The 14,072-nt window shown below is 44.3% G+C and overlaps 1 protein-coding gene across 1 annotated transcript in view; it reads right to left on the bottom strand.

Annotated features, from left to right (window-relative positions):
• Positions 1 to 10,789: 10,789 nt before the first annotated feature.
• inhbab (inhibin subunit beta Ab) overlaps positions 10,790 to 14,072 on the bottom strand; it is a 5,258-nt gene continuing 1,975 nt past the window's right edge. Inside the window, exon 2 of the mRNA XM_028593843.1 lies at positions 10,790 to 11,607. Within this exon, the coding sequence (XP_028449644.1) occupies positions 10,790 to 11,607 (818 nt within the window). The remainder of the gene's footprint in view (positions 11,608 to 14,072) is intronic.

The raw sequence follows: 14,072 nt of genomic DNA, 5'->3' as shown, positions 1-14,072 counted from the left end.
AATAAGATGTTTCAAACAACCTCCAGCAGAGGGCAGCAGAGACTGGACATATAGAGAGACATGCAGCAGAGACTGGACATATAGAGAGACATGCAGCAGAGACTGGACATATAGAGAGACATGCAGCAGAGACTGGACATATAGAGAGACATGCAGCAGAGACTGGACATATAGAGAGACACGCAGCAGAGACTGGACATATAGAGAGACATGTAGCAGAGACTGGACATATAGAGAGACATGTAGCAGAGACTGGACATATAGAGAAACATGCAGCAGAGACTGGACATATAGAGAGACATGCAGCAGAGACTGGACATATAGAGAGACATGTAGCAGAGACTGGACATATAGAGAGACATGCAGCAGAGACTGGACATATAGAGAGACATGTAGCAGAGACTGGACATATAGAGACACACGCAGAGAGACTGGACATATAGAGACATGTAGAGAGACTGGACATATAGAGAGACATGCAGCAGAGACTGGACATATAGAGAGACATGCAGCAGAGACTGGACATATAGAGACATGCAGCAGAGACTGGACATATAGAGAGACATGTAGCAGAGACTGGACATATAGAGAGACATGTAGCAGAGACTGGACATATAGAGAGACATGCAGCAGAGACTGGACATATAGAGAGACACGCAGCAGAGACTGGACATATAGAGAGACATGCAGCAGAGACTGGACATATAGAGAGACATGCAGCAGAGACTGGACATATAGAGACATGCAGCAGAGACTGGACATATAGCAGAGAGACTGGACATATAGAGAGACACGCAGCAGAGACTGGACATATAGAGAGACACGCAGCAGAGACTGGACATATAGAGAGACACGCAGCAGAGACTGGACATATAGAGAGACACGCAGCAGAGACTGGACATATAGAGAGACACGCAGCAGAGACTGGACATATAGAGACTGGACACATATAGAGAGACACGCAGCAGAGACTGGACATATAGAGACACGCAGCAGAGACTGGACATATAGAGACACGCAGCAGAGACTGGACATATAGAGAGACACGCAGCAGAGACTGGACATATAGAGAGACACGCAGCAGAGACTGGACATATAGAGAGACACGCAGCAGAGACTGGACATATAGAGACACGCAGCAGAGACTGGACATATAGAGAGACACGAGCAGAGACTGGACATATAGAGAGACATGCAGCAGAGACTGGACATATAGAGACACGACAGAGACTGGACATATAGAGACACTGAGACTGGACATAGAGAGACATGCAGCAGAGACTGGACATATAGAGACATGTAGCAGAGACTGGACATATAGAGAGACACATATAGAGAGACATGTAGCAGACTGGACATATAGAGACACGCAGCAGAGACTGGACATATAGAGAAACACGCAGCAGAGACTGGACATATAGAGAAATGCAGCAGAGACTGGACATATAGAGACACATGTAGCAGAGACTGGACATATAGAGAGACACGCAGCAGAGACTGGACATATAGAGAGACACGCAGCAGAGACTGGACATATAGAGAGACATGCAGCAGAGACTGGACATATAGAGAGACACGCAGCAGAGACTGGACATATAGAGAGACATGCAGCAGAGACTGGACACAGGACACAACTATATATATTTAGTAACACAATACAGACTGAACACACATTGCTTGTAACTTTATGTAAATTGACTCGCTGCCTCTCACAACTCTTGAAAATCTTTTCAATTCATTTTAATTGATGGTGTCCCATCCCAACAGGAGTGATCCCAGGACACTTTACACAGAGAGCAGGTCGAGACGGTTGGAGGAACGCCATGTTTCCGTGTGACTGAAGGGTTTAGGAGTCAGTAGAAGCAGGCATTTTGTGTGATGTGCCTTTTAAAGAAACATGTTCCAGAGTTTTATTCTACAGTTGTTAAAGGAAGACAAACCAACTGTATAAGACTAACTTCAGAGACATGTTCGGAAACCTGAATCAGAGACATATCGTAACGACTGAAACTAACAACTTCAAAGAAGATGAGTTTGCATTCAAGATTTTAGATTGTATATTCTCACTGAAGGCATCAAAACTATGAATGAACACATATGGAATTATGTACTTAACAAAAAAGTGTGAAATAACTGAAAACATGTCTTATATTCTTGTTTCTTCAAACTAGCCACCCTTTGCTCTGATTACTGCTTTGCACACTCTTGGCATTCTCTTGATGAGCTTCCAGAGGTAGTCACCTGAAATGGTTTTCCAACAGTCTTGAAGGAGTTCCCAGAGATGTTAGCACTTGTTGGCCCTTTTGCCTTCACTCTGAGGTCCAGCTCACCCCAAACCATCTCGATTGGGTTCAGGTCCGGTGACTGTGGAGGCCAGGTCATCTTGCGCAGCACTCCATCACTCTCCTTCTTGGTCAAATAGCCCTTACACAGCCTGGAGGTGTGTTTGGGGTCATTGTCCTGTTGAAAAATAAATGATGAAACCGGATGGCATGTCGCTGCAGGATGCTGTGGTAGCCATGCTGGTTCAGTATGCCTTCAATTTTGAATAAATCCCCAACAGGGTCACCAGCAAAGCACCCCCACACCATCACACCTCCTCCTCCATGCTTCACGGTGGGAACCAGGCATGTAGAATCCATCCGTTCACCTTTTCTGCGGTGGTTGGAACCAAAGATTTCAAATTTGGACTCATCAGACCAAAGCACAGATTTCCACTGGTCTAATGTCCATTCCTTGTGTTTCTTGGCCCAAACAAATCTCTTCTGCTTGTTGCCTCTCCTTAGCAGTGGTTTCCTAGCAGCTACTGGACCATGAAGACCTGATTCAGTCTCCTCTTAACAGTTGTTCTAGAGATGTGTCTGCTGCTAGAACTCTGTGTGGCATTCATCTGGTCTCTAATCTGAGCTGCTGTTAACTTGTGATTTCTGAGGCTGGTGACTCGGATGAACTTCTCCTCAGCAGCAGAGGTGACTCTTGGTCTTCCTTTCCTGAGGTGGTCCTCCTGTGAGCCAGTTTCGTTGCGCGCTTGATGGTTTTTGCAACTGCACTTGGGGACACATTCAAAGTTTTCGCAATTTTCCGGACTGACTGACCTTCATTTGTTAAAGTAATGATGGCCACTCGTTTCTCTTTACTTAGCTGATTGGTTCTTGCCATAATATGAATTCTAACAGTTGTCCAATAGGGCTGTCGGCTGTGTATCAACCTGACTTCTGCACAACACAACTGATGGTCCCAACCCCATTAATAAGGGAAAAACTTCCACTAATTAATCCTGACAAGGCACACCTGTGAAGGTAAAACCATTTCAGGTGACTACCTCATGAAGCTCATTGAGAGAACACCAAGGGTTTGGGCGCTATCAAAAAAGCAAACTGTGGCTACTTTGAGGAATCTAAAATATAAGACATGTTTTCAGTTATTTCACACTTTTTTGTTAAGTACATAATTCCATATGTGTTCATTCATAGTTTTGATGCTTGATGCTAGTCATGAAAATAAAGAAAACGCATTGAATGAATGGCCTGTACTGTATATATATATATATATATATATATATATATAGTACAGTACAGGCCAAATATATATACAGTATAGGCCAATTTATATATATATATATATATATATATATATATATATAAATTCTAAATTTCAAAAATAAATAGCCTTTATATTATTAATTTCATATGTATTTTACAAAATCCATTCCCTGTAATTACTGTAATTTCATTGCTACTCTCTCCATCGGTTTATCCAATCAGATTTCCCCCTGTGCTGTCTCCAGGGAAAACAATCTACTCTGAGGCCTTCAGAATTTACAGTGAATCCCTCTGCTGTTTAAGCAAATAGGGACGATGTTGTTGATTGTCATGTTCTTTAGCCAGTCAAATTTCGAGTTTGCCTTGTCGGGCGTATTCATTGACAGGACAGAGCCTTCTAGCTGGCCTTGCCACCCATCGGCATTTTTGAGTGTCATGGTGAGTTCATTCAAAGGTGGTTTAATTGCTGTAGGATAGTACTGAAGGCCCAGGTGTAAAATACGCGGCCCGCCACTGGGTATAACATATTTTCATAATCTCTGGCTGATTAAAGGTGCATGGTTTCAGCACGATATCATTTTAGTCTCAAATGGTAGTCATCTCTCCTTGATCCGCTAGCTGCCTGCCCCCTGAACACACCGTGAAAAAACCCGGTCTCAGGAGACACCACAGGGGTCTTTAACACTACGGGCACAGGCTGTGCACCAAAATACAACAAACGTTCCAGCCAATCACCGACAAGATGGTTGGGGGAGGGGGTGGGGCTTAGTGACAGTTAGTCAGTCAGTCATGACAGTTACAGAAACATGGGGAGAGGGGTTTTGTTTTGTATTTACCTGGAACGTCAACAGAAGTGACATCATGCAGGAACTCATAGTGCACCTTTAAACGTTGCCTAAATTAAATTCAATGCACTTGTCCTCTTGGCTCAAAATACTAAATTAAGAACCAGTAGTTTTATTTTTGGATTTCATGGTCAATAGACCCCATTTATATGAAAATATACCTAATTTTGAGTCCAAAAGCAGAAGTTAAGAATCATTTTGACTAATATTAGAGAAACGTTTGATGATGGACAATCAGAGACTTGTAGATGTCAAACTTTAGTCAGAAAACAGTTTTGAAGCCATTTCCATATCATTAAATGCTATAAAATTGAATAAAAATCCTCAAATTCAATGAAAGTAGCAATCATTCATTGTACTTGCAAAGAGCGTTGTAGGGAACTTCCATGTTATTTATTTATTTTGGGGTAATTTTATTAAAAATAAACTCATATTTATGATTTAGACAAAATATAAAAACAAACAAACAAATAACTTAACTACAACAGACAGGTGAATAAATGATCACATGGAGGGCTCATTAATTATGAAATAGAATCTGTCTTTCTGTCTCTGACATTGCTTCAGTGTTGGAGACTCTGGATGTTTCCTACTATTATCGGGTGAATGAACTCAGACTGTTTGTTCACTTTCTTCCTCTCTGGACTGATTATCTCTGGACATGCTGGTCCGTTAGCTCGGACCGGTAATGACCTCGCTGTGTTTGTGCTCAGGTTCACCTCAGGTCACTCAGAAACATTCATACGTCCCTTTAATTCAATTAAATTCAATTCATTTATAGTATCAATTCATAACAAGAGTTATCGCAAGACACTTTGCAGATAGTGTAGGTCTAGACCACACTCTATAAGTTACAAAGACCCAACAATTCAAGTGACTCCCCCAAGAACAAACGGTGCCAGTTGGGGGTGTGATGAAAAGTGGCAATAATAGTCACAATAAAGATAATGGATCAGTGACTAGAAATGGTAGTTGTAGTAGTTCATGGCATAGCAGGGCACTGCAGGGCGTTACAGGGTGTAGCAGGATTTAGCAAGGCTTTTTTGGGCGTAGTAGGGCATTGCAGGGCATAGCAGGGCATAGTAGGGCATAGCAGGACGTAGCAGGACATAGTAGAATGCAGCAGGACGTAGCAGGACATAGCAGGGCATAGCAGGGCGTAGTAGGATGCAGCAGGATGTAGCAGGATGTAGCAGAGCACTGCAGGATGTAGCAGGATGTAGCAGAGCACTGCAGGGCGTAGCAGGGCGTAGTAGGATGCAGCAGGATGTAGCAGGACATAGTAGAACGCAGCAGGATGTAGCAGGATGTAGCAGAGCACTGCAGGATGTAGCAGGACGTAGCAGGCATAGCAGGATGTAGTAGAATGCAGCAGGAATTAGCAGGATGTAGCAGGGCAAAGCAGGGCATAGCATGGCGTAGTAGAACGCAGCAGGATGTAGCAGGACGTAGCAGGGCGTAGTAGAACGCAACAGGACGTAGCAGAGCACTGCAGGATGTAGCAGGACGTAGCAGAGCACTGCAGGGCGTAGCAGGGTGTAGTAGGGTGCAGCATGATGTAGCAGGACACTGCAGGGCGTAGCAGGGTGTAGTAGGGTGCAGCAGGATGTAGCAGGACACTGCAGGGCGTAGCAGGGTATAGTAGGGTGCAGCAGGATGTAGCAGGACACTGCAGGGCGTAGCAGGGTGTAGTAGGATGCAGCATGATGTAGCAGGACACTGCAGGGTGTAGCAGGGTGTAGTAGGATGCAGCAGGATGTAGTGGGACACAGCAGGACGTAGCAGGGTGTAGTAGGATGCAGCAGGATGTAGTGGGACACAGCAGGGGTGTAGTAGGATGCAGCAGGAGGGGTGTAGTAGGGATGCAGCAGGATGTAGGGGGACACAGCAGGACGTAGCAGGGTGTAGTAGGATGCAGCAGGATGTAGTGGGACACAGCAGGACGTAGCAGGGTGTAGTAGGATGCAGCAGGATGTAGTGGGACACAGCAGGACGTAGCAGGGTGTAGTAGGATGCAGCAGGACGTAGTGGGACACAGCAGGACGTAGCAGGGTACTGCAGGGCGTAGTAGGACATAGTAGGGCACTGCAGAGCTTAGCAGGTGTAACAGGGCATAGCAGGGCACGCAGCAGGACCATGGCGACAGGCTGCAACCATGATCAAGGGGACACCCTAATCCAAGGAAACATGCTGGGCAAAAAGAAGACATATGGACTCTGGGGAATAAGCTCCCAGGTAACCAGCTAGGTTAGTAACAACCATTTCTGGGACATGGAAAAACACAGATGGAAAGAGAGAAGAGAGAGAAGCTCAGTGTGTCAAAGGAAGTCCCCCGGCAGCCTAAAACTAGAACAGCATAATTAAGAGAGACAGGTTAAGGAGAAGAGCCTGGTCGGGCTAGAACTCTCCCCAACCGGATTGGGCTGTACTGGCCTGCCTCCCTCTACTATGATTATATCATTGATTATATGGTAGATTAATCTGACGACTATGAAGTGAAGCAGGTGGCCGGTCTAGGCGGACGCTGCAACTGCTCACTCTCTAACTATAAGCTTTATCAAAGAGGAGAGATTTAAGTTCATTCTTAAATGTGGTGACGGTGTCTGCCCCCCGAACCCAGACTGGGAGCTGGTTCCACAGGAGAGGAGCCTGATAGATGAAGGCTCTGGCTCTTGAACCCAGATCGGGAGCTGGTTCCATAGGAGAGGAGCCTGATAACTGAAGGCTCTGGCTCCCATTCTACTTTTAGAGACTCTAGGTACCACCAGTAACTCTGCATTCTGGGAGCGCAGTGCTCTAGTGGGACAATAGGGTATTAGGAGCTCTTCTAGATAGGATGGTGCTTGACCATTTAGAGCTTTGTAGGTCAGGAGAAAGATTTTAAATTCAATCCTGGATTTTACAGGAAGCCAATGCAGAGAAGCTAATACAGGAGAAATATGATCTCTTTTCTTAGTTCTTGTGAGAACACACGCTGCAGCGTTCTGGATCAGCTGGAGAGTCTTTAGGGTTTTATTTGGGCAACCTGATAGTAAAGAATTACAGTAGTCCAGCCTGCAAGTAATAAATGCATGGACTAGTTTTTCAGCATCGTTTTCAGACAGGATATTCCGAAACCTCTGACTATGATGATGATGACGCATATTTTCCGTCTGGCGCCCCCCAGTGTGGCTAACTGTTATTATATTTTATATAATACCAGAGAATGTCTAATAAGGGAAGAACTTCCACTCTCGGGAAAATTCCAGGTTGGTACAATGGGGCTAATAGGGAGTGAGATAGGGAGTGAACAGGCTCTCCATAGACAGGCTCTGATAATACTTAGACTGTGATAAGAGAGTGGTGGAGACACACACACAGACACACAAACACAGACACACAGAGACACACAAACACACACATACACACAAACACAATAACACACACACACACAACCCCCCACACACACACACACACACAGACATACACACACACACACACACACACAAACACAAAAACACACACACAAACACACATACACACAAAAACACACACCCACACAAACACACAAACACACACACACAGACACAGATACACACAAACACACACACTCACATATGGATTTAGTTTATTAGTTCTGTGTAATGTTTACATTATGTTTGTTCCGACCAAAGGCGATCAAACCTCTGAAAGAGAAAGTTCTGATTACCCAGCATGCACTGTGTGAGTCTATCCCAGCATGCACTGTGTGAGTCTATCCCAGCATGCACTGTGTGAGTCTATCCCAGCATGCACTGGATGAGTCTATCCCAGCATGCACTGGGTGGGTCTATCCCAGCATGCACTGGATGAGTCTATCCCATCATGCACTGGGTGGGTCTATCCCAGCATGCACTGGATGAGTCTATCCCAGCATGCACTGGGTGGGTCTATCCCAGCATGCACTGGATGAGTCTATCCCAGCATGCACTGGGTGGGTCTATCCCAGCATGCACTGGATGAGTCTATCCCAGCATGCACTGGGTGGGTCCATCCCAGCATGCACTGGATGAGTCTATCCCAGCATGCACTGGGTGGGTCTATCCCAGCATGCACTGGATGAGTCTATCCCAGCATGCACTGGATGAGTCTATCCCAGCATGCACTGGGTGGGTCTATCCCAGCATGCACTCCATTGTCTTCGGGAATCAACCTTGTAGCTACCGAGCTACACGCTGAAAATATAAAGTTTCAGGGATTTATTGTTACGATTTCATAAGAATATGTTTAGATAATTTCCTCTATAACTGGGAGGTTTTATAAAGAATATTTTAGATAATTTCCTCTCAAACTGGGAGGTTTTATAAATAATATGTTAGATCATCTCCTCTCTAACTGGGAGGTTTTATAAAGAATATGTTAGATCATCTCCTCTCAAACTGGGAGGTTTTATAAAGAATATGTTAGATCATCTCCTCTCTAACTGGGAGGTTTTATAAAGAATATGTTAGATCATCTCCTCTCAAACTGGGAGGTTTTATAAAGAATATGTTAGATCATCTCCTCTCAAACTGGGAGGTTTTATAAAGAATATGTTAGATCATCTCTCTAACTGGGAGGTTTTATAAAGAATATGTTAGATCATCTCTCTAACTGGGAGGTTTTATAAAGAATATGTTAGATAATTTCCTCTCTAACTGGGATGTTTTGGGACTGATTGGTGGGATTGCTGTGGATGAAGTCCACACGGAGATACACTGGTAAGAGCCAATGAGGTTTATCCATGTATCAGCTGATTTAAATATCTCACGTTACTGTGTTGTGTCAAGAGTTAACTTATTTAATATAGGATGAGGAGTTTTCTTTTGAAAACGTTCCTAATTGAGACTATTTAGCAGAGACACTGTCACTGCGTTTGGAGCTCAGCGCCGTCCAGGACCGCTGTGATTGGTTTAAAGAAATGCAAACAACCCAGAGTGTTTATTACTCCTATCCTAGAATGCATCTGTGGTGTAGCCAGACCTTCCTCCACAGTGCTGTGGAGATAGAGCTGAACATGAGCGAACAGCGGGCTGCTAAACAGGAAGTAGCCGGGTCATTGTAGACGCGGCAGCTAAACTATTTTGGCACAGAGCTCTGAGTCCAGTTCTCTTTTTACATCCATGGATGTGCTCCAGTATCCAGAGAGCTTTGTGTTTGCCTCAGCAGCCGTCTTTGTGTTTCTTAAATCAACTTGTCAACTCAGCGATGAGTTTGTAGGTCAGTGAACAAACAGAGTGTTGCCATGCCAACCGGCCGAGGCTGCCCCGCTTCTGCCCGACCTGCAACCGTTGAACTTCACCAACATCAGAGCCTCAGTCGAGGGTCTGGTTTCACTTCACTCTGACCGGTTCACCTGGTCCCTGAAAACTAAAATCACCTGATCTCTGAAAACTAAAATCACCTGATCTCTGAAAACTAAAATCCCCTGATCTCTGAAAACTAAAATTACCTGATCTCTGAAAACTAAAATCACCTGATCTCTGAAAACTAAAATCCCCTGATCTCTGAAAACTAAAATCACCTGATCTCTGAAAACTAAAATCACCTGATCTCTGAAAACTAAAATCACCTGATCTCTGAAAACTAAAATCACCTGATCTCTGAAAACTAAAATCACCTGAACAGGCTGAGGATCAGAAACCTGCAGCACAAACGTCAGCTGACCTGCCAACACTTTCTCACGTTCAGATTTAATCTGAACTTTTCTTGTTTCTGAAACATACATAACCCTACTACCCTAACTAACCCCTTAACCCTAACCTTCTAACCCCCTAAACCTCTAACCCCCCTCCCCAACCCCCTAACCCCCTAACCCCCTAACCCATCAACTGCAGTCATCCTAAAGACGGGTTGGTCCTGAAGGGGTAATGAAGTCATTCTAATGTGAATCCTCTAAAGGCGTCTACAGAATAAAGAGGCAACGATGATTAAATGTTGACGAACATTATTGTTTAATGACGAAGCTAAAAAATGCAAATAAATTATATAAAGTTGGCAAAAAAAAAAAATTCCACAATGAAGCAAAGACCAAAAACTGCTAAAACAAAGTGTTAAATAATTTCATCTAATAATCTTCACAGCTGGTCTATTTGATTTATTCACAGCTCACTCGCCTCTCTTTGGCTTTCTTCTGAATCTAAATCTCTGCCGGGAATGTTTGAACACATTTCTCTCAACATGGTTAAACCTGAACAACAGAAAACAGCAGAAAACAAAAGAAATACGAAGGCTAGGACAGAGAAATGTAGACGGATGTAGTTTGAGTTTGCAGGAGATGTTGCATAGTGTTCTCAGGTCGTTCCAATGTGGAAAAGATGCGTCGTCACTAAACATAAATATTTAATCTTTACGGTGAAAGTGCTGATCTGATATTGTTCGTGTTTCTACCGTCGGTGTGTGTGTTTACGAGCAGCCGCACTCCTCTACGATCATGTTCTGGATGTCTTTCTTGATGATCTTCTGGTCCTCGTTGTAGTAGAGCATGGACATGGCTCGCAGCCGCGTGGGAACGCAGCACGACCTCATGTTCTGAAACGGGCTGTAGCCGCGCATGCGGTAATGGTTGATGACGGTGGAGTGGAAGGACAGCGCCGAGCCGCTGAAGCCCGCCATGTGGCTGGGGCACTCTCCCTCGCAGTAGTTGGCATGGTAACCGGACGGAGCGATAATCCAGTCGTTCCAGCCGATGTCTTTGAAGTTCACGTAAAACTGCCGTTTGCAGCAGACGCGTATTTTCCCGTCGCACTCCAGGCCTCGCTTGACTCGCCGCTGCGTCCCCTCCTCCGGGGCTTGCAGCACCGCCATGAGGAACGGTCGGTGGGACTGGTCCCGGTGGGACTGGTCCCGGTGGGACTGGTCCCGGGCACCGCTGTGCTCGCCCCCCCCCAGCGCCAGGACGGGCACGGCATCCGCGCACAGCGGGCAGGAGACCCGCAGGCTGAGCGAGCCCCCGCCGGCATCCAGCAGCGTTTGGACGCTGCGGGAGACGGCGAGCGTGTGCCAGCCGCTGCGGCGAGCGTCCACCATCTTCTCCGAAACACATTCCTCATTCTCATCGCCGCCGTTGTCGCGGTGACGCTGCAGCAGCCGCAGCAACACTTTGACACTCGCTCGCTTTCCCTTCGAAATCTTGAGGAAGATCCAGACGTTGGCCTGCTCCACCAGCGCCGAGCCACTGCCGTCCTGAGAAAGGTCAAAGGTCACCGTGTCCGGGGAGGCTCCTGCAGAGAGAGAGCACAGTCAGACAGCTCTTTATCATTCATTATTGTTTTATTAAAGATTTCATCATTCAGTTTCAACATGAGCTCCGTCTGAAACAGAACATTTTCAGTTCTCAAGTCAAGCATGAAGAACATTAACTTCTGTTTTCTGTCCAAACTGTAGTCATGTGAACAGTGAAAAGGTTGGACAGTAACATGGTGATAACTGTAGTCATGTGAACAGGTTGGACAGTAACATGGTGATAACTGTAGTCATGTGAACAGTGAAAAGGTTGGGCAGTAACATGGTGATAACTGTAGTCATGTGAACAGTGAAAAGGTTGGACAGTAACATGGTGATAACTGTAGTCATGTGAACAGGTTGGACAGTAACATGAAACTGTAGTCAAACAGGTTGGACAGTAACATGGTGATAACTGTAGTCATGTGAACAGGTTGGACAGTAACATGGTGATAACTGTAGTCATGTGAACAGGTTGGACAGTAACATGGTGATAACTGTAGTCATGTGAACAGGTTGGACAGTAACATGGTGATAACTGTAGTCATGTGAACAGTGAAAAGGTTGGACAGTAACATGGTGATAACTGTAGTCATGTGAACAGGTTGGACAGTAACATGGTGATAACTGTAGTCATGTGAACAGGTTTGGACAGTAACATGGTGATAACTGTAGTCATGTGAACAGTGAAAAGGTTGGACAGTAACATGGTGATAACTGTAGTCATGTGAACAGGTTGGACAGTAACATGGTGATAACTGTAGTCATGTGAACAGTGAAAAGGTTGGACAGTAACATGGTGATAACTGTAGTCATGTGAACAGGTTGGACAGTAACATGGTGATAACTGTAGTCATGTGAACAGGTTGGACAGTAACATGGTGATAACTGTAGTCATGTGAACAGTGAAAAGGTTGGACAGTAACATGGTGATAACTGTAGTCATGTGAACAGGTTGGACAGTAACATGGTGATAACTGTAGTCATGTGAACAGGTTGGACAGTAACATGGTGATAACTGTAGTCATGTGAACAGTGAAAAGGTTGGACAGTAACATGGTGATAACTGTAGTCATGTGAACAGGTTGGACAGTAACATGGTGATAACTGTAGTCATGTGAACAGTGAAAAGGTTGGACAGTAACATGGTGATAACTGTAGTCATGTGAACAGTGAAAAGGTTGGACAGTAACATGGTGATAACTGTAGTCATGTGAACAGGTTGGACAGTAACATGGTGATAACTGTAGTCATGTGAACAGTGAAAAGGCTTGACAGAAGCATGGTGATAACTGCATGTGAACAGTAATTCAGTTTCCATCCACTTGTCAATCGAATTATCTAAAGTTCGGTAAAAAAACTCATGTGAATAAAGCTGGTGAAAGTGTGTTTCCATCCAATGGCTTTAAAGTGAATAAAAACCTGTTGTGTGATGATGTCACATGCTGTTTTGCGGTCAGATTGGTATATCAAATTGATTTGAGACATTTTAAGGTGTTTACGTTCATTTTCGCACTGAATCGCACAACCTTTAAGCAAACATTTGCAAACAAAGTTTTGCTAGACAAAATGGATCGGGCCATCTACCAAAAAATGATCAATATTGCACAAGTTGTAATAGTGCTTATGTGCCAGCTGATAGCGACATATCAAGTTGTAATAGTGCTTATGTGCCAGCTGATAGCGACATATCAAGTTGTAATAGTGCTTATGTGCCAGCTGATAGCGACATATCAAGCTATAATAAGAAAACAACGATGATGCATGATGCAGATGCAGATGCACGTAAATGCCCGACAACAACGGAGGCGGTCTCTGCTATGGGAACGTAAATTAAATTCAAAAAGTCTCTTGTCTCCTCGTTCGTCCACTTCCATCTGTTTTGGTTGACACCCGCCATGTGTGCAAACAGAGCAGAAATACTGGGCAGAAATGAACTACAACTTCTTCTTCTTCTTCTTCTTCTTCTTCTTCTTCTTCTTCTTCTTCTTCGTTTTGTGGTGGGTTGCAACCATAAAATGACCTAAAACTTAATTGCAATTCATTATTTATTCGGCAAATAACGTTTCCATCAGCGTTTATCGCATAAGCTGTATACAGTATATTGATCAAGATAAAATCTGATGAGACCGAAACGTGTTTCCTTTGAGTCAGTATTCATGAAATTTAATCAAATTTGACTGTTTCCATGAAGTATTTTTCATTCAATGTCACTTAATTCGGATAAAAATGTGTGGATGGAAACATAGCTAGTGAAAAGGTTTGACAGAAGCATATGAACAGTGAAAAGGTTTGACAGTAGTATGGTGATAACGACATAAATACCATCAGAAGAATATTAAACTGTGACCCCGCTGTCTTTGTGTCTTCCTGTCTTTTGAATGGATGAACAAAGAAGATGTCATGAACAATAAAAGCATGAAGTGATCCGGAGCCTCTAAATATACTCCATATGAGCAGAGAC

This window comes from Perca flavescens, chromosome 12, assembly GCF_004354835.1.
Source record: "Perca flavescens isolate YP-PL-M2 chromosome 12, PFLA_1.0, whole genome shotgun sequence".
Lineage (NCBI taxonomy): Eukaryota > Metazoa > Chordata > Actinopteri > Perciformes > Percidae > Perca > Perca flavescens.
This window is presented reverse-complemented; position numbering and strand designations above follow the sequence as displayed.